The sequence below is a fragment of the Lutra lutra genome, chromosome 8, assembly GCF_902655055.1.
Source record: "Lutra lutra chromosome 8, mLutLut1.2, whole genome shotgun sequence".
NCBI lineage: Eukaryota > Metazoa > Chordata > Mammalia > Carnivora > Mustelidae > Lutra > Lutra lutra.
In genome coordinates, this window is record NC_062285.1 from 24590306 (window position 1) to 24615907 (window position 25602).

Below are 25602 nucleotides of genomic sequence, written 5' to 3' on the forward strand. Positions count from 1 at the left end.
GGGTCAACATTGGCAAGATCGCCTTCATTTTTATGGCTGAGTAATAGCAGATCAGTGTTGAGTGTCTGTTGTTCAGTGCCAGGCACTGGGGAACATGCCGGGGAAACCGTGATGGGAAAGTAGGATAAAAATGGCGGCCAGGTGGGGATGGAGGGAGGGCAGGGCAGCCTCCAGGTAGGGAAAAGGTTTAATCAGAGAAAGATGCTGTGTGAAAGTGATGTGTAAGCTTATATCTGCAAACACTCAAGCACGGAGAGCAGGGGAAGGGCTGTGAGAGCCGAGGGAAACCCCAGACGCCACAAGCTGGAGCTGGCTGTGGGGGGATCAGCATGGATGAAGCTGGAGAGCAAGGCCAGGTGGGCGGCCAGGTGGGATCAGCCACAGACAAGGGCCTGGGTTCTATGCCAGTCACAGTGGGAAGCTGTGGGGGAGGAAAAGGGCACCTTTGTGGAGGTCACTGGAGATGTGGATGACTTCAGCTGCACTGTCAGCAGTCCCAAAATTAGTTGTAGGTGTTGCTGGGAAGGGTCAGAGGTCACTGTAGCCCTCCCCGCCCCCAACCCACCCCAGGGTTTTGAAATGCAGAGTAGGAAGAGAGCGTTTCCAGGCTGTCATTGGACCTAAGCTGTCCACTGTGGCAGATCTGTCATCTGGGGGTTGAGGCTGAGAAGTCATAGTCCTGTCATAATACACACCTTGTCATTGCATGAGAAACGATTGCTCCTTTTGTTTAATTGGTGAGATAGCCTTCCCCACTACCTAGCTACCCTGTCTCACTCAGGAAGTAGCTGAAATAATAGCATATTTTCGTTGATGAAATGAAACCCAAGTCCCCTAGAAATGATTTCGTTTTCTGGGACAGACCATGTGGACCATCAGAATACTTCGTCATTGAATATTCTCTTTTTGTCTGTCTCTTTTCTCCTCTGCGCCTCCCCAGATGAAGTCATAACCTCTCACGGGGCGATTGAAGCAGACAAAGACAACGTGCGTCAGGAGCCCTACTCCCTGCCGCAGGGTTTTATGTGGGACACGCTGGACTTGGGTAACGCCGACGTGGTGAGTGACGCTCTTGAGCGCAGCAGCTGCCCTCGCACACATTGCTTCGGGGGAGGGGGTTGCGAGCACCATAGACAGGTCACTCGCTTGCTCTTGTAGCTCAAGGAGCTGTACACACTGTTAAATGAGAATTACGTGGAAGATGAGGAGAGCGTGTTCCGGTTTGACTACTCGCCCGAGTTCCTGCTGTGGTGAGTCAGGCCGGCGCCAGGGGGCGCCCCGGGCGCGGGCAGTCGGGGCGGCGTGCCTCGGTCTCTCCCTGGTTTCCTGGACACTAACCGGCGCCAGTTTTCCTCGTCTGCTTTGACTTCAGGGCCCTGCGTCCCCCGGGCTGGCTTCTGCAGTGGCACTGTGGGGTCCGAGTGTCTTCGAACAAAAAACTAGTAGGGTTCATAAGTGCCATTCCAGCAAACATTCGGATTTATGACAGGTACCTATTAAAGCTTGTCCGTGTCGGTTTCTTTTCCACGAATTGCCGTTACAATAGGCTTTTTTTTTTTTTTAAAGATTTTATTTATTTATTTGACAGAGAGAGAGAGAGATCCCAAGTAGGTAGGGGGGGGGGGGAAGCAGGCTCCCTGCTGAGCAGAGAGCCCGATGTAGGGCTCCATTCCAGGACCCTGAGATCATGACCTGAGCCAAAGGCAGAGAGGCTAAACCCACTGAGCCACCCACGCGCCCCAGGAGAGAGATTTTATAAGAAATCTTTTTATCCATAGGATAACTAATGTAGCATTTTTGCTCTGGGTCTCTGGCCCAGAAAGTCAGAGATTTAATGCATAGTAGGGCTGTTTACCTTTCAGTGTATGTATGGGGTTAGTTTCTTTGCTGCTAAAAAGCATTTGATGTCAAGGAGTCTCTGTGCCGCATGGAATGCCTGCATATCTAGAACCAGAGCAGGGAATGGGCTTTGAACTCTGCAAGGTTTACTGGAGCTCAGAAAAACACCAGCTCTCTTCTGATCAGGGCACCTCTCTGGATCCTAGGAATTGCGTTATCCTCCAAAACAACATCTTACCAGATTGTGCAGCTGGGTGACCCAGTTAATGTCCTAATTGCGTACATTACAGAAAACAAAAAACAAAAAACAGATGTAGAAACTTTGAGGCACATCTTACCTATTTTCCAAAGTGAAAACTTAAAAACAAAAAGTCTTAAATTTATTGAGAACAAGGGGGTTTGGGTCTCCATGGCCTAGAGTTATAATCATTTCAGCAAGGGATCTGGGGACTAGTGTATTTATCTGAACTTGTGAATTGCCTAAATGATGGGCTATTTTTCTTAAATATTGTGTTGAGGGGGGATCTTTCAGTTTCTTATTTTAAATGTCATGGTGTTGCCTTATTTTTTTAAAAATGTTTTTGTCGTACATCCCCTCAAGTTTTTGACATCTTTCTCTTTCTTAGTGTGAAGAAGATGGTAGAAATCAACTTTCTTTGTGTTCATAAGAAATTGAGATCAAAACGGGTAGCCCCAGTGTTAATTCGAGAAATAACCAGAAGAGTGAACCTGGAAGGGATTTTTCAGGCCGTCTATACAGCTGGAGTGGTTCTTCCTAAGCCGGTGGCCACCTGCAGGTAAACAGCAACTCAAGCCTTGCTCCCCTGCTGTGTTGCTACCAGTTTTTATTCTCACGTGTAATTTGTGGATTGGGGCTTACCTAGTATTATGTAGCTGGTTGGGTAGCACAGGGGAAACCAGACCCAAGAAACACTATGACCAGTGTTCTTTCCAGTTTGCCATATAACTTCGTGATTATAAAAGGGCGGGAGGATCTCTACTTTTTAACATTTTCTGGCTAATCATGCTGGTCCTGTATTTCCTTGTACCTTCCGTTGGAAAGACCAGCGCTGCCTCTCCCTTGGGGAAACCCGGGGCATTGTGATCTTGAAACATCCAGCCTGCTAGCATTTTCTTTCCTTCCAAGCACTCAGGTTTATACCAAGCTGTGCCCTGGATGTGTCAGGGAACTGTTGTGAATGCTTGATAAACACCAGCTGAGAAGCCCAAACAAACTTGTTTGCTGAGAATAAGAAAAGGCTTAAACTCTGTTTTTATGACTTCATCTGTTCTTATCAAACTTTCAAAGGTTAATCCAGGGAGAAAATATTTTATCAGATTAGTCTCTGGACTAACCTGTCCGTAAAGCCTTGAGGCTTTATCTCTCGACTATTTTTGACTCAGATAAGATGAAACTTTTGCTAAACATAGTACAAAAGGTAAAACTGTAACGACTATCTCCCATTAAATTATTCATAAATAACCTGAACATATAAGACTTCTCGCAGGTGTGTTTTAATACAAATCATCTAGTACCTAAACTGGAATCACTAAAGAAATTCAAGGTCGTTTCTTAAAAAGTTGTTTGCCTTGGTGTGGATTATATAAAAGTGACAGCTTCTAATTTAGGGAGGATGTTTTCATGTTTTTAAACTTTTTGGTCTGCTTTCTGTAGAATCAGCACTGGTCATTAAATACTTGCAGACTGGGCATTTTTTTTAAACTTTATTTTGCAATTTTATGATTGCTGATTGCTCTTTACTGAAAGAGATGAAAGGTCACAGACTACAAAGGAACATAACTAGGAAAGCAGGGACGTATTTTAGATTTAAAAAAACAGCTGATAAAATAATTATACAAGAGGAGGGCCGGCATCCAGCGCTGTGCTGGGGACATCATGAGTGTTTGAGTGTTTGTTAAATGCTTTTGCAACAGCTGAGCTGAGACAAAGAGTAAGCAACTGGTAGGGTTAGAAACCAATCAGATTTTGAAACCCTTATTGTATTCCAGATACTGGCATCGATCGCTAAACCCCAGAAAATTGGTAGAAGTGAAGTTTTCTCACTTGAGTAGAAATATGACTTTACAGAGAACAATGAAGCTCTACAGACTTCCAGATGTAAGTAAGAATGTTCTGCAGTTTTTGGAAGCTGTGACCTTAACTGAAGCTTTTATTGTAAAAAGAGTTATTTGCAAGTCTTAAAAAACTAGCTCATGTGTTTGAGAATGTGAATGTGTAGCTTTTTGGAACTCTGGGCTAGGAAAAAGAGGCGTGCTGAAAACACCAGTTTTTTGTTTTGTCTTTTTTTTTTTTTTTTTAAGGCTTTTTAAGTCTTCAGTTTATGGTTGGATGGGATTGAACTCAAGACATGTAAGTTTTGAAATTTCAAGTATATAACATTTATTACATAAGAAGTAAGAAAACTTGAGGCTTCTGATGCTGTTTTACCAAAAAGGAACTAAGGAATAAGGTTTAGTGGAGAGACCAAGGAAAGGAAATAATGTCTCACTAAATTATCGTCTTTTTAGAGGCACCTGGGATGGCTCAGTTAAGCGTCTGACTCTTGGTTTCGGCTCAGGTTGTGATCTCAGGGTGGTGGAATCAAGCCCTGAGTTTGCTCTGTGCTCACTGGGAAGTCTGCTTGAAAGATTCTCCCTCTGTCCCCCACCACACCCTCTCTTGAATAAATAAATAAAAATTTAAAATATACACACATATATAAAATATATATTCTATAAATAATATAAATAAAATAATATAAAATAAAACAATAAATAAATAATATAAATAAAATATAAATAAAAAATGAAATTCTATAAATATAAATAAAATAATAAAGTAAATAAAATGTTAAAAATAAATAAAATAAAATACATATAATAAAAATGTTTTATAAATAACCATACTATATATATAAAATATATATACATATATATTTTTTAAGTTTTTATTTATTTATTAGAGAGATTGGGAGAGAAAGCATGAGTGGAGGGGAGAGCAGAGAGAGTGCAAAGCAGACTCCCCGCTGAGCAGGGAGCCTGACCTGGGACTCCATCCCAGGCCCTTGGCATTGTGACCGAAGTCAAAGGTAAATGCTTAACCAAATGAGCCACCCAGGTGCCCCCTCAAAAAAAAAAAAAAATCTTCTTAAGCTATCGAGTTCCCGACATGCTAAGTTATCTCTTAATAGAGGAAAATTTATATGTGCTTACCAGTGTTGCCTTTATTTAAGGCTTGGATGGTGTGTTAGTTATCTGTCACTGTTGTGATAGATTACCACAAATTTAGCAGTTTAAAACACACATTTATTATCTCCTAGGTTCTGTGGGTCAGGAATCAAAGCCCAGCTTTCCTGGGGCCTCTGCCCCAGGGTCTCTCATGAAGTTGCCATCAAGGTATCCCCTGGGGCTGGGTCTCATCTGAACAGTTGACTGGGGGTGGGTTCACCTCCAACTCACAGGGGTGTTAGCAGGCCTGAATTTTTTCTGGCATTTGGACTGAGAGCTTTAATTCCTTGCTGGCTGTTGGCCTGAGGCCTCCGTCAGTTCTTCGCCAAATCAGAGTCCCCATAGGGTAGCAGCTGTGACAACATGGCGGCTTGCTTCATCAGACCCAGTGAGGAAGTGAATCTACAGAGATAGTCAGCTAGCAAGGTAGAAGTTAGAACCTCACGTAATCAGTGCTTGCAAGTGACATCCAGTCACTGTTGCTCTATATGTCACTGGTTAGAAGCAAGTCCTGGCTTCCACCCACACTCAGGAGGAGTACAAGGGTATAAGCACCAGGAGGGGGCATCACTGGGGGGCCATCTTAGAATTTGTCTGCCACAGATGGGATCTTCCATTCGAAGTTTTGATTTTGCCAGAACTGTTCTTCTCTTGGGCTGGTTAGAAGGTAGTTTTGTGACTACTTTAACTTGATTTGAGGGATTCCCGTGGAATGTCGCCATGTTCATCTCGAACACGGGGATGCCTTCCCTGCAGTGGCCTTTCTCCGTGTGGTGGACTCCTCTTCTTTTTGTCTTTTGGCCAGTAGTGTGTTTACCGAGTTCATGTGAATAGCTACGTGAACTGATGTATTTTTTTTCTAACGACGGACAGGAAACAACTGATTCTGACCTTAGGCAGAATTTCATGAGGAGAAAAGGGGAGGTGAGGAAGCCAGATGTGGGAGATATCAGGACCATCATTCTGGAGCTTTGTAACCTGGCAGAAGGCCTCTTCTTCCCTTCAGTCTTACTGTCCTGGCCGACGGTGGGGCTCAGACTAATGAACCCACTCCCTCTGAGGCCAAGGAGGGAGGGGAAACCTAGACCAGAAGAAAGGAAAATAAAAAATCCAGGCAACATGACAGAGGCAGGTCCACAGGACCTGGGGAGGGGGAGCCAGCCCCTCATGCTGGAGTGACAGAAGGGAAGGTAGGCGTGTGGAGATGTGGGCATAGAAGACATTCAGAACAGTCACACTAGCAACGTGACATTGCATACTGACTGGTCAGGATTATTCTGACCAGAGTGACCCAAGGGGGAGAGAGTCATATAGAGGCACGGACACAGCTAGAGTGAAACACGCCCCCTGCAGGCCTTTCTGTTCTCAGCAGCCTCCTTGCCAGCAGTTATAAAGACTTTGCCATCCAGGAGTGGAAATTAAAAACTTCAGGTGTGCCGACTTTTTTCACTAGGGGCTAACACTGTTCTCCTGTGGTCTCCCCGGTTCATTTTCTTGAGCCTGAAGCCGTCCAGCTTGTGTGTAAGGAAAGCTCCCACTTCCATGTAGGCTGCCTAAAATGAATGAAGGAGGAGTTTTAATACTTGTCATTGGTTTATTCGGGGTGATCAGACTTTGAGCTGCTGAGAGTTTTCTTGACTTTTGTTCCTCATCCTTTATGTTTTTACACAAAAATCAATCAACCAGGTAACAGCATTAACAAGTTGGTAATAAATCACGGATCCGGCATTGGGAGTCCCCCCGCCACCCCCCACACCCCCAGCCCCGACCCAGTAAAGTGAAGTTTACAAAGTACTCTCACGTGTGTGTATGTATTCACGTTATTCTTACTACAACAGCCTTTCGAAGCTGGAGTGTCCTGTCTGCATTTTGCAGATGAAGAGATTGGGGCTTATGCAGTTTCACACTTAGGCACAGGCCTGTCACTAATAAGTGGGGGACTTGGGATGCATGCCCCAGACATCAGGTTTCACCTGTTAGATCCCTTTGCTCCTGCCATCACCTCTCGCACACCTCCGGGGGCAGCGTGGCCTGGTCCCACCAGGTGTCTCGCCATGCGGAGGTGAACACGAGAAAGCATGATTGTCAGGGTCCAAAATAGTGCTCGTTGGCATGTTTCAGTCTCCTTCCCTGCATTTAAGTCCTGGGGAAGGAGAGAAAAATGAAGAGTGAAATAATGCAGAAGAGAGGGTAGAAGAGTTAAGAGTACAGATATTAGGAAATCGGAAGGCTCCCACTGAGCCACCTGGGAGTGTGCCCTTTGAGTTAGAAGCTGGACAGTGCAGGGGCCCCTGGCCGGCTCAATCAGTAGAGCTTGAAACTCTTGATCTCAGGGCTGTGAGTCCAAGCCCCGTGATGGGTGTAGAGATTACTTAAAAATAAAATCGTTAAAAGAAAAACAAAACAAAACTGGAGAACAGCTTCCCCACACAGGGGCCCAGTTGTGTGATTTAAGAATATTTTTGTATCCTTCAGAGTAAGGAAGAAGAGCCTTCTTGCATACAGCTTTTGCTCTCTGGATCAGTCTCATCTTCTGATCCACGGTTACTCTTTCTGCTTTCCACTAGTGCCTGCTTTAGGTCTTGTTTGTGGACTTTGGAATATAAAGAGTTAACATCATTATGGCCACCGTTGTGCTAGACAGTGGACATCCGTAGTCTCAGCTATTATTCAGGACAGTCCTAGGAGGGCAAGGCATTCTCCCCATTTCACGGAAGAGACCTGTGAAATTGGTCTGCACAGAATCAAGTCATCTTCTAGTTAGGAGAGAACCACCCAGCGCCCACGCCCCCAGCCTCTGCTATCTGCAATGCTAAGATCTTCCCAAGAGTAATGCCTTTCCTTACCTTGTGAGCATCGGTTTGTTTTTCGTTTGCTGTTGAGCATTTTCTTTTTTTCTTTTCTTTTTTTTTTTTTTTTTTTGAGATTTTATTTATTTATTTGACAGAGAGAGAGTATGAACAGGGAGGGGAGGGCAAAGGCAGATGGAGAAGCAGACTCCAGGCTGAGCAGAGAGCCCTACATGGGGCTCTATCCTAGGACCCTGGGATCATGACCAGAGCTGAAGGTAGACACTTAACTGAGTGAGCCCCCCAGGTGCCCCACTTCTGAGCATTTCCTTCCTTCCAAAGATTTTATTTATTTATTTATTTATTTATGAGAGACACAGAGAGAGAGAGGCAGAGGGAAAAGCATGTTCCCACTCTCCCACTGAGCAGGGAGCCTGATATGGGACTCGATCCCAGAACCCTGGAATCATGACCTGAGCCGAAAGCAGATCCTTAACCGACTGAGCCACCCAGGCGCCCCACTTCTGAGCATTTTCAAACAAAGTTGGAATTTTTTTTTTTTTTTTTGTCAGTGGTCTTAAAGTTGAAGGAATTTAAAGCAGGCAAACAGCCAGAGTCACATTAATTGCCTGGTGTCCTTCCGTGGTGTGGCAAGAAGGACGTGCTAGTAAAGACATGCTAAGACACATGGAGTTCTTCCTACAGTGAGTTGCAGTAGATGCTTTTTTTTAGTGATTAGCATCCTGCTGCTGCTTTTTAAATCAAATCCCCATAATCACTGCTTACATCTCTGCTCTGGAATCTTGGCTCTGAGACAATTTACACCACATAGTTTGACAGAGAACAACGCGGCTTCTGTTTTTTAATAGACCTCTGAGCCTTTTTTCCCGTATGCACCGATAAGCAGATTTAACACATATTTCAATGTACAGAGAGTCCCAACAAGTCACGCCTGCTAGTTGGACCCTGGGAAAGTGAGTCTGCCTGAGATAATAGAGTTTGCGTGTGAAATATGAGGCTTTCCCAATCACCTGAAATATCTTTTTGTTTTTTTGGAATTCTCTGGAAACCACCTTTCTTTTTTGGGTTATGCCAAAACTTAGCATTTTTTTTTTAAAGATTTTATTTATTTATTTAACAGAGATCACAAGTAGGCAGAGAGGCAGGCAGAGAGAGGAGGAAACAGGCTCCCTGCTGAGCAGAGAGCCCAATGAGGGGCTCGATCCCAGGACCCCTGAGACAATGACCTGAGCCAAAGGCAGAGGCTTAACCCACTGAGCCACCCAGGCACCCCAACATTTTTTTTTTTTAAATTTAGGCTTAACATTCTCCCCACCTCTTTCTGAAGACCACAGCTGTAAATAAAGGGTTTATTTTATATTTTCAAATGTATTTCATGCTTCTGTAGATTTTTTTTTGGAGAGTGTGTGACTTCACGATATTAAAAAGAAGCACATTTAGGCCCTGAGAGACATGGCCATTGTGAGTTGGCAAAAGTAAATATTCTTCTCCTGTTTTCTGGGATTTTGGCTTTTTTTTTTTTTTCCCTGTAGCTGATACAGTCTGATGTTCTCCTTTAAAAAAAAAAAAAAAGCTTCTGTAAAAAAGCACTTCAAGGGCTTATAAATTGTCCAATGCATATACTTTCTCTCTCCCTGTTCGCCCAAACATAATGTTTCATGGAGTTTTCCGTCTCCCACTTCCAACTACCCGTCATTCTGACCTTTGGAGACCTGACACAGCAGTTCTCAGAGTCGGTCCTGGGACCCCTGAGCCGTCCACGAGTTTAGCCCAATCCAGGGGGTGGGGATCTGTAACATCAACACTATTTTTATAATAACAGTGAGACAGAAAATGCATTTTTCACTTAATTACCCTACAAATGTACTGTGGCATCTACCCGAGGTATTACGGAATGTGTGCTTGTGCGTTTTTTTTATTTAAAGTTTTCTCGGTTTTAATTTCTAGCATGATAGGTGCAGGTGGATATAACCCACACACGCAGAACTCGCTGGGTCTACTCCGTGTTGAAGAGGGTAAAGGGGCGGGTGGGGGGCTGCCTGGGCGGCTCAGTTGATTAAGCGACTGCCTTTGGCTCAGGTCATGATCCAGGAGTCCCAGGATGAGTCCCGCCTCAGGCTCCCTGCTTGGCAGGGAGCTGCTTCTCCCTCTGACCCTACCCCTTCTCCCTCTGCTTCTCCCTCTGACCCTACCCCTTCTCATGCTCTCTGTCTCTCTCAAATAAATAAATAAAATCTTAAAAAAGTAAAGGGGTCTCAGACAAAAATATTTAAGGGTGTCTGCTGGGCAAAAGATGTTGATTTTAGTGATTTTGCGGAATAAATACTCAGGAGAATATTGCTGAAGAGGTGTGTTTTGGTCTAGAAAGACGTCAGCGAGCTTGTTCTTCCTTCCTGAATGTCCGCCTCACAGATGCGCTGTCCTGTTGCTTTCACTAAAGACTCTAATTGCTTGATATCATTGTTCCTGAACCAGTAACAGAAGAAAAAGCAGTTTACTATTGAACAGGGCTACTTAAGACTTTACTGAGGTCATCCTTGTAGCAGAAAATCATCTTTGTAAATGACTTTTTAAATACATCATTTCTGTATATGTAGTTTTTAGAAATGTATGTTTATTACATTTTCCAGTATTTGGAAATCACATAGGTTCCATCTTGCCATGAATCTCCAGTATAGAAGTGCTAACAAACACTAAAATTGGCCCGGGGAAACGAAAAAAAAGAATTTTTGCCTGGCTCACATGTAAGTGCCAGACCCATGATTTGTCATCTTTGCGGAGCTGACAGTGACTTTTTTCCATGCATGCAGTCTTCGCCGTACCTTACTGTGTAAATGTGGTTCGAAACATAGGAACTCATTCATTCATTCATTCATTCATTCATTTGGCTATTATTACCATTCTTGCTTGTTAGGGCTTGTATGGAAGCCAGGGCATGGAGATTCCTCTTGCTTTGGCCTTGTGATCCACAGAAAGGCTAAAAGTACAAGTTCTCTATTAAATGTTAAGGGCTTACCTTCTCTCGATGTGGACTTAGTAAACGATATTTTGGCTGCATTATTACATCTTTAGAGATTACATGAGCCATAACAGAATGGCGCATTGTAAGGACATTTGGGTCTGTAAATACAAAGAACAGACCTCTCAGCACCCCTCCCAGTCCCCCGGTCAGTGATCCGGTCAGCATTCCTTGTCACGGACCCCAAGAGACCTCAGCACAGCCACTAAGGTGGATCAGAGCCAGCACACAGGATGAAACCTGTATACCACCTTGGGCTTCTGCTATGCTAATGTGTCTGGGGATGTGCGGAAGCTGTCATGATCTATTTTTAAAGGCTGCATTTAATTTTAAAGTATTTAAAAATAACTTAGAAAAGGTAGAGTAGAAGTATTTATATACAGGTTGCTTACCACTTAAAATGCATCCACTGTTTCTAGGAAAAAAAACAAGCTAACTGGAAAGATGAAATGGGATTGCTGAGTTCTTAGTATTTTTTTAAAAGATTTTATTTATTTCTCTGAGAGAGAGAGATCAATCCTTGCTGAGCCAGCCTGATGTGGGGCTCAATCCCAGGACTCAGGGATCATGACCTGAGCCGAAAGCAGACGCTTCACGGACTGAGCTGCCCAGGCGCCCTGAGGTTTTAGTATTTTGTACAAACAAGCACTTGTGGTGGGTTTTCTCACTTCTCAGCTCAAGTGTCCTGGTGTCTGGGCAGTTCCTAGGGAGCTAAGTGATGTCTGGAGCTTCTGAAGACACAGTGGAACAAATCCAAATGGGGACCTGGCCTAACCATGAGGTTAATTCTGTTCCTAGTAGAACACTATAGAAATCGTGATGCTCCAGAATGATGAATTCGAATGCCTGTTCTAATCACCTTTTTTAATCAAAAGATAACCTGGCAAGTCAGGGCGGGTACTTGGCCGCTTGGCTGTTAAAATGGTTGCCCTTCCCCTTCTGACCAGTATGATTTACTTTTATTTCATTTTTACTCACAAGAACAAAATAGCTTACAGCCTCTTTACAGTCCATTGATTAAAATAAGTTTCTGAGCTGTCTTCACCTGCATTCTCTGCCTGTCAGACAGGACAGTTTTAAGACACATCCTTCCAGAACACATGCACCCATGGGTTGGTTGTTAACATGCTAGGCTTTGGCCCTTGGATTGGGGTCCCCCTGGCTTTGATGGGGCAGCACTAACCCCAGACCCGGCCCACGGATAGAAGGTACAACATGTTGTCTAATGCGTCTCCTGACTCGGTGCTTCCATGTGTAGACAGATCACCAGGGAATCTGGCCAAACTGCAGATTCGGACTTGGCAGGTCTGAGGGGGAGCCAGGATTGTGCAGTTCTGACAAGCTCCCAGGTGGTGCTGATGCACGTGGCCTTCGTTCTCCTTATAGTTCAGCTGCCGGCTTTGTTTTGTTTTCACTGCAACAAGGCTACCAAGACTTCAGGCCTGAGACCGATGGAACCCAGAGATATCCGGGCCGTGCGAGACTTGACCAACACTTACCTGAAGCAGTTTCATCTCGCCCCGGTGATGGATGAAGAGGAAGTGGCTCACTGGTTCCTCCCGCAGGAGCACATTATTGACACGTTTGTAGTGGAGGTAAACATAAGGTGATAAGACAATACAGACAAGTGTGCAAACACCACATAGCTGAGTCTGTTTTCTGGAAGGACCAAAGAGTGCCCCCCTCTCTCCTCTTTCTCCATGACACACTGCTTCCAAACCAGATTTCTGTTCCTCCTGATAGAACCAGAATTTCTTCTTACAGTTTCCGTTCCTGGATAAGAGCACATTTTTGCTAGTGATTAATGGGAAATCAGGATATGTTTCTCTTGGTACCTGTTTGAGTAATTGCTTTATTCAGTTTGAAAAAGTCGATTTGAATGGCCTTTTCTGAGGTAGATACTTTCCAAAGTTTAATACCCTTGGGTTTTGCAAAACTGGTTTGAACTGAACTGTTTTCGGTTGAGATGGCATAACTCAGCCACTTAACCATTATTCAAGGGAAGGAAGGAAAAGTAATAGTCTAGATTTTCTGATTCTTGATTGGATGAATTTAACCTAGTGCTTTTTAACCCTTTTCCCAGAAGGAAAAAAAAAAAAAAAAAAGCTTGAACTTTGTTGTTCAAATGATGTTTCGCGTGGAGGCTCTTTCAGTTGAAGTGGGATTGGGTTCAGAAGTTGAGATTTAAGCTGGTATGTACCTGGAGGAGAGAAAGAGTGTGGAGTCCATGTAGAGGTCCTGACAGCAGTCCATTTACCATTCAGGTGTGAGCACTGACCAGAAGTGTCTTTTCAACACTGTCGGGCATTGGCCCAGATGTAGGATGGCAGCCAAGATAGGGCAGAAATGGTAGAAACAGAGTGAATTCAAAAGGCGTTTCTGGAGAACAGCTGAGCAGTCTTTGTTTTTAAGCTCTTATTTCTAGAACAATGCTAGCGTGCACACCTTTAAGCACAATCTTTTTTTTTTTTTAATTTAAATTCAGTTAATTAACGTATAGTGTATTACTAGTTTCAGAGATAGAAGTCATTGATTCATCAGTTGCATATAATACCCAGTGCTGATTACATCACGTGGCCTCCTTAATGCCCATCACCCAGTTAGTTACCCCATCGCCCCACCCCACTCCCTCCTAGCAACCCTCAGTTTGTTTCCTGTGATTAAGAGTCTCTTATGGTTTGTCTCCCTCTCTGGTTTCGTCCCATTTCGTTTTTTCCTCTCTCCCCACTGCGGTCCTGTTTTGTTTCTTAAATTCCACATATGAGTAAGATCATATGATAATTGTCTTTTTCTGATTGACTTATTTCGCTTAGCATAATACCCTCTAGTTCTATCCATGTTGTTGCAAATGGCAAGATTTTGTGTTTTCTTGATGGCTATATAATATTCCATTGTGTGTGTATGTGTCACATCTTTTTTTATCCATTCATCTACTGATAGACATCTGGGCTCTTACCATAGTTTGGCTATTATGGACATTGCTGCTATAAACACTGAGGTGCACATGCCTCTTTGGATCACTACATCTGTATCTTTGGGGTGAATACCCAGTAGTGCAATTCCTGGGTCATAATGTAGCTCTATTTTCAACTTTTTGAGGAACCTCCATACTTTTTCCAGAGTGGCTGCACCATCTTACATTCCCACCAAGAGTGTAAGAGGGTTTCCCTTTCTCTGCATCCTCACCAACAACTGTCATTTCCTGACCTATTAATTTTAGGGATTCTGACTGGTGGGAGGTGCTATCTCATTATAGTTCTGATTTGTATTTCCTGGTACCGAGTGATGTGGAGCACTTTCCTGTGTCTGTTGGCCATTTGTATGTCTTTAGAGAAATGGCTGTTCGTGTCTTCTGCCTATTTCCTGACTGGATTATTTGTTCTTTGGGTGTTGAGTTTGAGAAGTTCTTTATAGAATTTGGATACTGGCCCTTTATCTGATAAGACATTTACCCATATCCTCTCCCATTCTGTCAGGAGATTTGTCGACTGCTTCCTTTGTCGTGCAAAAGTTTAGGCATGAATCTTTATGCCCCTGTGGTTAGTTTCTCCAGGACAGCAGTTCTCAGAGTTTTTGATTTCAGGACTCTTTCATTCTCTGAAGAATATTGAGAACCCCAAAGAGCTTTTATTTTTGTGGATTATATTTACAGATACTTACTACATTGAAACCGAAACAAAAAATTTTTAATATTATTATTTTATAAATCAGATAGAGAAAGCCAGTTACTATATGATCTCACGTGTATGTACAATCCAAATAAACCCAAAACTCAGAGATGCAGAAAACAGATTGGTGGTTGCCAGAGGTGAGGAGTGGGTGAAATGGTTGAAAAGGGTCAAAAGGTACAAGTTTCCAGTTATAAAATAAGTAAGTCATGGGCGTGTAATGTATAGCATGGTGACTACAGTTAAGACTGTGTCGCATATTTGAAAGTTGCTGAAAGAGCAGACCTTAAAAGTTCTTATCACGAGAAAATAAATTGTTAACTACATGTGGTGATTTTAACTAAATGGATTTTAACTAAACTTACTGTGGTCATCATTTTGTGATATATACAAATATTGAATCATTATCTTGTACAGTTGAAAGTAATACAATGTTATATGTCAGTTATATCTTAGTTTTAAAAAGGAATAAATAGTTGAAAATATATATATTATTTAATAACAATAAGAAACATGTTACCTAAATAACATATTTTTTATGAAGAATAACTGTTTTCCAAAGCAATGGAATTAAGAGTGGTATGTTTTATATTTTTGCAAATCTTGTTAATGTCTGATTTACTAGAAGACAGCTGGGCTCACGTATCTACTTCTGCATTCTATCTATTGTTATAAATTATTTTGGCTGAGGTATGTGGGGAAAAAAAATCCTTCACATGAAGTATTGAAGATACGGAAAAGAATGAATATTTTAGTAGCCTATTCAGATCGTTTTGAAAATTCTCTACCTGAAAGCATATTAATGAACTTTCCATACTCTGATTAAAATCCTTTGGTCTGTCTTCTCCTTTGATCATTCCTTTACCAGTGTATGAATTTGTAACATCATATACTGATCATTTGGAAAATACGAGTTCACTGAGTTAAAAAGATGTTCCAAATTTTAACAGTTTGTTATATAATATCAAGTCTCATTCATTGATATCCCCACCATTGTCACCAGAAAAGCATATAATTTACGTTAGAGGATATAGGTTTTTCCAGACTTAAAGTTGCACCCTGAATGCCCAGATTTTATCATTGGCAACAAATCCCACCAATATTCTCCTTGACATGACAGGATCGCATCATTGATTTTTGAAGATGGGCCAAATCCCCAAGTTCGCAATGACCATAATTTGCTAGTCCTCCTTTAAAGTGGTGTTCCATGAAAAAAGTGGTAATTCAGCTCACAGCTCTGTGGCCTCTGGGCTTCTCTTTGAGACAATAAACTCCTGGAAAATGAGAGCTTTTCCTAGACAAATAAAAGCACTGCCCTTTTAGTTGGCCACAGAAGTGCTTTGTGTGTGCTCCCTCCTGGGCCACCACCCAGGCTGGGAAAAGAAGGAGTTGTTAAGGGTGGACAGTTAATACAGTTAATAGTTCTTACTCAAGGACAAGCTTAAGTGAAAACTTTTCTTTTTCTTGTAACTTGAGGGTGTGGTGGTGATGAGTAACAAGCCCCCTAGCATGGTTTGGTGCTGCTCCATGTTCCGTGCTGAGGCCTGGATGGCGGTGTCGCCATCACTCCTGCCTTCTTGGTGCCCATGTCCACACAGTGAGCAAGGCAGATGATTTCGTGGCGCTGTTAGGAAAATCATTTTGATTCCTCAGACTCCTGGAAGGGTCTTGGATACCCTCCTGGGGTTCACAGACCACATTTTTGTTTTGTTTTTTTAAAGGTTTTATGTATTTATTTGACAGACAGAAATCACAAGTAGGCAGAGAGGCAAGCAGAGAGAGGAGGAAGCAAGCTCCCTGCTGAGCAGAGAGCCCAATGCGGGGCTCGATCCCAGAACCCTGGCATCATGACCTGAGCTGAAGGCAGAGGCTTTAACCCACTGAGCCACCCCGAGTTTTGAGAACTGCTGCCCTCAGGTACATACTCAGAGGTCTAGCTCCATGGTCCTACAGCTCACCCACGTATCTCTTAGTAGCATAGGAGAGGTCCCGTTTCCACAGATCCTCACTCATATTTGGTTATTACCAGACTTTAAATGTAGGCCAGTCTAATGGGTATCAACTGATATCTTGTTCTTCAGTCATCTGTTCTTATAACTAGTGAATTTGAACATCTCATAAATCTGTTAGCCATTTGCATGCTGGTCATATTCTTTGCCTCTTTTTCTTTTTAAGTGTAATCTTGGTTTCTAAAGGTTTTTCCGTATTAGTGGAAATATGTGGAATTCCATTAGTGGAATATTAATATTTGTATTGGGCTCTACTTCTGGGTTCTCTCTTCTGTTCCATTGATCTCTGGTGTCCCCCACCAACACCACACTGTCTTTATTACTACAGTTCTATATAAGTCTTGATAGGTAGAGTGATTCCTCCCCCTTCATTGTTTTTGTCAAGATTATTTTAATCTCTTTCTTTCACCTTTCCATATAAATTTTAGAATAAGCTTGTTTTTGTCTACGAAGTACCTTGCTGGGATTCTGATAAGAATGACATTAAATCTATAGCTTAATTTGGGGAGAATTCACGAGTTTTCCAGTCCATGAACACGATATGTCTCTATTTAGATCTTTTGAATTTTATCAGCATTTAATAACTTTCAGCATCCAGATCTTACAGATGTTTTCTTAAGTGTATACCTTACATACTTGATTTTCATTAGAGGAATTATAAATAGTATTATGTCTTTAATTTTAGTTTCTGCACATTAACTGTCAGTGGATAGAAGTGCAGTTGCTTTTTCTGTGTAGATCTTGTATCCTGCATCCTTGCTGAAATCACTCGTTAGGTCCAGGAGTTTAAGTGTAGATTTCTTGGGATTTCTACATAGGCAGTCATGTCATCTGCAAATAGCAACAGTTTTATTTCTTTCCTTCCCATCAGCATGCCTTTTATTTCTTCTTCTTGCCTTATTGCAGGAGCTAGATCTTCCCATACTTCGTTGAATAAGAGTGGTAAAGGTCGACAGCCTTGTTAATTGATATTAGTGGAAAAGCATTCAGTCTTCTACCATGAGGTATGATATTAGCTGGAAGATTTTTGTAGATGCTTCTTACCAATTTGACATAATTTCCCTTATTCCTTTTTTTTTTTTTTTTAAGATTTTTATTTATTTATTTGACAGAGAGATCACAAGTAGGCAGAGAGAGAGAGGCAGGGAAACAGGCTCCCCACTGAGCAGAGAGCCCAGTGCGGGGCTCGATTCCAGGACCCTGAGATCATGAGATCATGACCTGAGCTGAAGGCAGAAGCTCAACCCACTGAGCCACCCAGGCGCCCCAATTTCCCCTATTCCTAACTTGGTGAGTTCTTAACATGAATGGGTGTTGGATTTGTTCATTGCTTTTTCTGCTTCAGTTGATAACGATCATGTGATTTTTCTTCTTTGGTCTGTTGATACGGTATATTACATTGGTTGATTTTCAAATGTTTGACTACTCTTGGCATTCCTAGAAAAAACCCACTTGGTTGTGGTGTATAATTTTTTGTATATAAATTGTTGGATTTGGATTGCTGATATTCTGTTGAGTGTTGGTTGAGTTCATCAGAGATACTAGTCTGCAGTTTCTTCTTCTTTTTTAATACTGCTTTTGTCTGGTTTTGGTATCAAAATAATACCAGCCTCAAAAGTGAATTGGAGGGACGCCTGGGTGGCTCAGTTGGTTAAGCAGCTGCCTTCAGCTCAGGTCATGATCCCAGCGTCCTGGGATCGAGTCCCACATCGGGCTCCTTGGTCATCAGGGAGCCTGCTTCTCCCTCTGCCTCTGCCTGCCATTCTGTCTGCCTGTGCTTGCTCTCTCTCCCTCTCTCTCTCTGACAAATAAATAAATAAAATCTTTAAAAAAAAAAAAGTGAATTGGGAAATGTTCCCTCCCCTTTTTTCTAGAAGAGATTCTATAGAATTGGTGATAATACTTCTTAAATGTTTGCTAGAATTCTCCACTTGACACCATCTGACCTTAGAGAATTCTTTTTTGTTAAAGTTCCAGTTCTTTAATGGTACAGGACTGTTCAAATGATCTGTTTTATCTTGATTACATTTTAATAGGCTGTGGTTTTTGAGGAATTGCTCCATTTCTTCTAGATTGTCAAATTTATAAGAGTAAAGTTGCTTAATTATTCTCTTGTCCTTTTACTGGCCAAAGGATGTATAGTCATAATGCTTATTTCATTCCTGACATTGACAATTTGTATCTTTTCTCTTTTTATGTTTATTGGTCTTGCTAGTATTGTATCAAATCAATTTTAATTGAATTTTCCCCCCAAAGAACAAAGCTTTTGTTTTATTGATTTTCTATCTTTTCAGTGTTACTGATTTCTGATCTTAGGTTTATTATTTCCTTCCTTCTGCTTGCTTTGGGCTTCTTTTGATCTTCGTTTTCTTGTCCCTTGAGGGAAGGATTTAGATTATTGAGACCCTTCCCTGTTATAGTTTAAGCATGTAGTTCTCTAAATGTTCCTCCCAGTACTGCTCTGGCTTCATCCTACATGTTTTGGTATGTCATATTTTCATTTTCATTTGGTTCTATGTATGTATGTATTTTTAAAGATTTTATTTGAGAGAGAGAGAGTGCACACGGGCAGGGGGGATAGGCAGAGGAAGAGGGAGAAGCAGACTCCCTGCTGAGCAGGGAGACAGATGTGAGGCTCGATCCCAGGACCCCGAGATCATGACCTGAGCTGAAGGCAGATGCTTACCTGACTAAGCCACCCAGCTGCCCCTGTATTTTTTAAAATTTCTTTTGAAACTTCCTCTTTGAGCCTTGGATTATTTAGAATTCTGTTGTTCAACTTTGACTTCTCAGAGATTTCCTATTGATTTCTAGTTTCATTCCATTATGATTGGAGAAGACACTCCCTATGATTTCAGCTCTTTTAAGGTGTTGAGGGTTATTTTAGGCACAAATGGTGAATGTGTGTGCAATGTATATTATGCTCTTTTTAGGTGGAGTGTTCCATGTATGTCATTTGGATCCTATTTTGTTATTCAGATTTTCTACCTCCTTGGTGATTTTCTTTCTAGCAGCTCTGTCAGTTGATGAGAGGGTGTGAAAGTCCCAACTATTACCTGTTTCTCCTTCAACCTCTATCAGGTTTTTTTGTTGTATTTTGAGGGTGCTGTTTGGTACTTAATACATTTAGGACCCTTATGTCTTCTCAGGGGATCCACCTTACCAGCATGTAATACCCCTCTTTGTCTCTAATAATTTTCTTTGCCATGGACTCTACTTTATTGGATACAAATATAGTCACTCCTGCTGTTTTAAAGATTTATTTTTTTTGAGAGAAAGAGAGAACATGCACAGTGGGGAGAGGGAGAGAGAAACTTAAGCAGACTCAGCCCTGAGTGCAGGGCCAAACACAGGGCTTGTTCTCACAACCCAGAGATCACAACCTGAGCCAAAACCAAGAGTTGGAGTTGCTTAACCAGCAGGCACTTGGTCATTCCTGCTACTTTAAGATGAAAGTAGTGCATGGTATGTCTCTTACAGCCGTTTTACTTTAACTTATCTACGTCGTTGAACTGAAAGTTTCTTATAAACAGCATGTAGTTGAACTGTGTTTCTTTATCCACTCTTCCAGTCTTTCCTTTGATTGGTGTATTTAGGCCATTGATATTTGATCTTTACTGATAGGCTAGAGCTTAAGTCTGCCATCTTGTTACCTGTTTCTTATTTGTTTTCTCTGGTTTTTATTCCTCTTGCTCCTCTCTCCTTGCCTTCCTGGAGGTTACTTGAATATTTATGCAGTTATGGTGCCTTTGAATGCGTTTGTGTAGTTTGTATGATGGTTGCTCTGAGTATTCCTACATATAGGAATGTGTAACTTACCACAGTCGACTGGTATCAACATTTTACCACGTCAAGTGATCTACTTCCATCAGATCCCTTTCTCTTCTTGACTTTTTAAATACTATCTTGAGTATCAGATGGTGTTACAACTTGTGTTTCAATCACCAAGTAGATTTAGAAAACTCATGAGGAGAAGCATAGTTTACAGCCCGTACCAAGATTTCTGCTCTGTTGTTCTTTCTCCTGATGCTCTGAGATTCCTTCTGTTACTACTGCATTTCTGTTTGGAGAATGTCCTTTGGCCAGTCTTAAAGGCATGTCTGCTAGCAACAAAGTTTTTTAGTTTTCATTTGTCTGAGAGTGTCCTTATTTCTCCTTCATTCCTGAAGGATAATTTCACCAGATGCAGAATTCATGTTCTTTTCTTTCAGCCCTTCAAAATGTTGTGCCCATGAGGGGTGCCTGGGGGGCACAGTTGGTTAAGGTTCCATTCAGGTCATGATCTCAGAGTTGTGAGATTGAGCCCCCCCGTGGGGCTCCATACTCAGTGTGCTTGAGATTCTCTCCCTCCTCCTCTGTTCCTCCCCTGACTCCTGTGCACTCGTGTTTTTTTTAAATGTGCCACTGGGTCGCCTGGGTGCCTCAGTCAGTTTAAGTGTCTGGCTCTTGATCTCACCTGGGGTTTGGATCCTGAGTTCAAGCCCCACACTGGGCTCCACACTGGGCATGCAGCCTAATTAAAAAAAAAAAAGTGTTCCACTGCCTTCTGGCCTCTGTGGTTTCAGATGAGAAATCCGCTGTCATTTGAATTGGTATTCTCCTGTAGGTAATGCCTTTTCTCTGTGACTACTTTTAAGGCTTTTGTCTGTAGTTCTCAGAAATTTAATTAGGATGCATCCTGGAGTGGATTTCTTTGGGTTTTTCCGGTCAAGGTTCACTCAGCTTCTTGATTCTGTTGTGTGTGTTTTGCCAAATCTGGGAAGCTTTCACCCATTATTTCGTCTGCTGTCCCACGTTTCTCTTTCTCTTCTGGGACAACAGTGATAGAAATGCCCCATCTTTTGTTAGCTGTCCCACAGGTCCCTGAGACTTAATTCTTTTTTTCTTTTTTTTTTTTCAGTCTATTTTCTCTCTTTTGTTCAGACTGGGTAAATTCTACTGAATTCTTCCAAAGGCAATGATTTCTGTCCTCTGTCGTCTCTACTCCACCTCTGAGCCCATCCAGTGAGTTTTGTTTTTCAGTTTCGATTTTTTGAGTTGAAAATCCTTACTGAAGCTGAAAGTTTAGGTCTGTAATTCATCACAAATACTGAGCTGCTAATATAGAGCCATAGAGAATCACTTCAGCAAAATGTCTTTAATTGGTTAGTGTTTGCAAAAGGGCTTCGTAAATCAGAAGCATTCAAAAACCAGATAATGCACCCATATGGCATTTTCTTTCTTGCTGAAATACCAGCAAGACCATACATGTGGTGTAGGCTTTCCAGCTATGTAACTCAGGCATAGTTCGAGCTGTGTGCCAACCGCCTAGGCCACTGCAGCTCATTAAAGCGGCGCCAACAGTGCTGGCTCATTTCTTGTATTGAAAAGTATCCCAGTGATGATGAAACCAAGACCATCATTTGCGTCCCTTTTGATTTTTGGTAGCTTCAGATTCACAGGTGCGTGTTTGGCTGTGGTACTGATGCCTTTCACAAGTTTCCCCAAACAGCTTCCAGACTATCCAACTTCACTTTATGCTGACACAATTCTTGCTTTGTGCCAAGAAGATGTTAGTATAATACAGTATCTTTGAGTTGGCAAAGGCAGCCTTCTGATCCCTGGAGCTTTTATTTCTGCAAAAACAATGAATGCACTTTCATCCCTCTTCCCTAGGTCTAGGGAGACTCACGAGTCAAGCTTGGGGAAACTTTCCTTTCAGACCATTGTGCTTTTAGGAACGTTCTGCAAACAGCCAGCTAGCACTGGGCTGAGAAAGGTACAACTCCCTGCTCTTCTCAGGCTCTACCTGGCCCACCCTCAGGGCCCCCAAACATAATTGCTGAGAGAGACGTAGTGGGAGTTTTTGCTTTTTGTTCTAACAAAGTTAAGGTACGTGTCAAAAATCAGCAAGTGAGCTTAAATGCGTGGATGCATTGTGTTCGGGGAGGTATTTACCTGACGTCACCTTTGTCCTTCAGAACTCCAGTGGTAAACTAACTGACTTCCTGAGCTTCTACACACTCCCCTCCACAGTCACACACCACCCTGCGCACAAGAGCCTCAAGGCCGCCTACTCCTTCTACAACATTCACACGGAGACGCCCCTGCTGGACCTCATGAGCGACGCACTCATTATAGCCAAATTGGTAAGCGGCTCCCTCTCTTTGTGTCTTGTGTGTTTCTCCAAATATGTGTCTCAGAGTATATAAAACCTCTTACAAGAGGGGTGCCTGGATGGCTCTGTTCGTTGGGCATCTGTCTTCAGGTCGTGATCTCAAGATCTTGGGATTGAGCCCTGCATTGGGCTCCCTGTGCAGTGGGAAGTCTGCTTCTCCTTCCCCCTCTGCTCCCCCCCTTGTGTTCTCTCTCTCTCTCTCTCTCTCAAATAAACTTAAAAAAATAATAATAAAACCTCTTACTAGAGTTCCTTTTGCACCGGTACAATTCATTTGAGATATTTGTTACTGTTGACCATCTGGCAAAGGAAGAGTTTTGATAAGAGTTTCTTTTAAAACTTCAGAGGCTGTTTGCATCATTGGTTCTGTTGCAGCTTAGCCAAAAAGATATTTTGTGCAAATTAGAAACTCGTAACCCTTATGGAAGAATGCATAAAACCCCGTAATACAAGGAATATAGGGAAAATACATGGTTCCTTGATAGAAGGGACATACATGTTAGTGTTGTGGTGCATAATCAGCAGCAGGAACCTTTTTTGAATTCAACTAAATAGTCTCTGAATTTTAAAATTAAAGGAATTTTATTTTTAAAATTAAGGAGTTTAGTATTAAAAAGAAAGGCTTTTGAAATGAAAGGAATTAAATTCAAAATGTGCTGTACTACATTTGCAATATTTTTCTATTTCTTTAGTGTGGTAGTTAGGGTAATTTAAAAATTCTTGCTACAAATAAACATTTTTTTTCCCAAAAAGAAGTTGAAATTAGCTAACAGTTATTTCAGTGTAATTACTGGACATGAGAAAATACTATTTATGAGAAATTGGGAATAACACGTCAAAAGTGTCATCTTTGATAAACTGAAAATATTTTTCTAACATAGTACTCTTGCATCTCTAAATCAACATTATCCTATGATTCTTTGATCCTATTGCTCTTTTTCAACTACTTCCCCACAAAAATGGCCAGTAATAAATTATTTAAGGTAAAACCCCTGAGAAATAGAAATCTCTACCAAATTTGGATAGTATTTTTACTTAACGTTTTCAGGAAATACAATTTTTACTACTAAAATTTTACTACATTTATTTCCCAGCATCAGCCCCAGACAAGGACACATTTAAAGTCTTTAAAGACTCAGTCAGAACTTTGAAAGGCCCCTAACAGCTCTGGAGATGAAGCCATCTGGGCAAATGTTCCTTCTAAAAATATCCTCAGACAGGTTTGAACTGAGTTCTTAACCTACACATAGAGTGTAGATATTATACCTTGTTTTAAATGTATATTCGAAGGGCCCCTGGAGGCTCAGTGGCTTAAGCCTCTGCCTTCGGCTCAGATCACAGTCTCAGGGGGCCTGGGGTCTGCCCCATGTCAGGCTCTTTGCTCAGCAGGGAGTCTGCTTCCCCCTCTCCCTCTGCTCTCTCTTTCTCTCTGTCAAATAAATAAATATCTTAAAAAAAAAATAAATGTATATTCGAGCTGCTAGTGGAGAAATAAAATGTTACACTGACGTACATAATATAGAAAACACTCTAGTCCTTTGATATGTAAAATTTGAAATCCTTTTTACATTGGCAGAAAGGATTTGATGTATTCAATGCACTAGATTTGATGGAAAATAAGACCTTCTTGGAAAAACTCAAATTTGGCATAGGAGATGGCAATTTGCAGTATTACCTGTACAACTGGAGATGTCCAGGAACAGAGTCTGAAAAGGTAAGTGCAGGGGCTACACCCTCTATAAACTTAATAAATGTACTTAGAAAATCCCATACTTGCTGCCCTTAGGACTGTTAAGGTGTTTTTTAGTAGCGTTTAAAAAATACAGAGCTATTGTACTATAGTTCATTTTTTCTCGCTTACCTGTTCTTACTATTCTGTTTCTTCCCTCCCTTTAGGTTGGACTAGTATTACAATAGATGGATATTTCTATTTCTAGAACTCTGACATCATCATTTGTTAATATTCTATTTAATGATTCCTGGAACTGCCATTCCAAAGAAGAATAAAAGCACAACTTAAATGAAATCGATGTAGTCGGTAACAATCAGAAAAGATGAAAAAAAAAACCATATGTGACCAATAGTACATATTTCTAGCTAGAATGTTAACATTCTTTTTTCTCACTGTTTACCCATTTGTAGGAGGGACGAAAGGGCACAGAGAGCACATTCCTCTAATTTTCAGACTTTGGGCTGTCTCTTTGATGAAGAGAAGGTATTTTTCCACTCTGTAGAAAAGGGACTGTTTTTCTATGAACTGAAGAGAAGTCACAGAATTGTGTAAGAAAATCTTTGCTATTGTGTGGAGATAAACTGCAGCATTTCTGTTTATTAAGTGTTGGTTTGTTTGTCCGTATAAGAGAATGAAGGACCCATGTGGAAAACATGAGCCTCCGTCCCCTTAGACGGAATCACGGGGAGCGTTTAGGGAATGAGCACTTCCGTAACTCAGTGACGAGTGGGTGCATGTTGACGTATAGAGGGAGATAAAAATGTACCGGGGACTAGGAGGTACATTTATTTCTTCAGAAGCAGAGTTGCCAAATAAACAAACACACACATGTGTACTTTGATCTTCAGCAGGTCAGTTGATTGGTTCAAAAGCAAATCAGAAGCAGAGTTTTGTGCAAACACTGTTGAGAGTCTACACCCGTGACTGCCTAGACTTCGCCGCCACCACATAAACTCATGTCTTCTCAGCGGCAGCAAGCAATGTCAGGCAAAGAAAATAAAAGCTCTAATGTCAAAAGAAATGCTCAGTGGAATTTATTAGTGCTATCAGGACATAGAGAGTTTGAATGTTTTTATTACTTATGCAGAATTGCACATATTCCTTTATGCGGACTTTAATTTATCATGAAAGCTGTCATGC

General features: G+C 41.7%; 1 protein-coding gene across 4 annotated transcripts in view; it reads left to right on the plus strand.

Annotated features, from left to right (window-relative positions):
• The window catches only part of NMT2 (N-myristoyltransferase 2), a 65145-nt gene extending 40084 nt beyond the window's left edge, over nucleotides 1-25061 (plus strand). For 2 of the 4 annotated variants that reach the window (XM_047741134.1, XM_047741135.1), the window contains 9 exons: nucleotides 941-1059; nucleotides 1159-1250; nucleotides 1373-1489; nucleotides 2466-2636; nucleotides 3850-3958; nucleotides 12321-12491; nucleotides 22534-22701; nucleotides 24307-24444; nucleotides 24627-25061. In XM_047741134.1, the coding sequence (XP_047597090.1) occupies nucleotides 941-1059; nucleotides 1159-1250; nucleotides 1373-1489; nucleotides 2466-2636; nucleotides 3850-3958; nucleotides 12321-12491; nucleotides 22534-22701; nucleotides 24307-24444; nucleotides 24627-24647 (1106 nt within the window). In that variant the 3' untranslated portion in view covers nucleotides 24648-25061. Of the gene's footprint in view, nucleotides 1-940; nucleotides 1060-1158; nucleotides 1251-1372; nucleotides 1490-2465; nucleotides 2637-3849; nucleotides 3959-12320; nucleotides 12492-22533; nucleotides 22702-24306; nucleotides 24445-24626 lie in introns of those variants that run through there. The other 2 variants (XM_047741136.1, XM_047741137.1) reach the window with 2 other exon arrangements.
• Nucleotides 25062-25602: the final 541 nt, after the last annotated feature.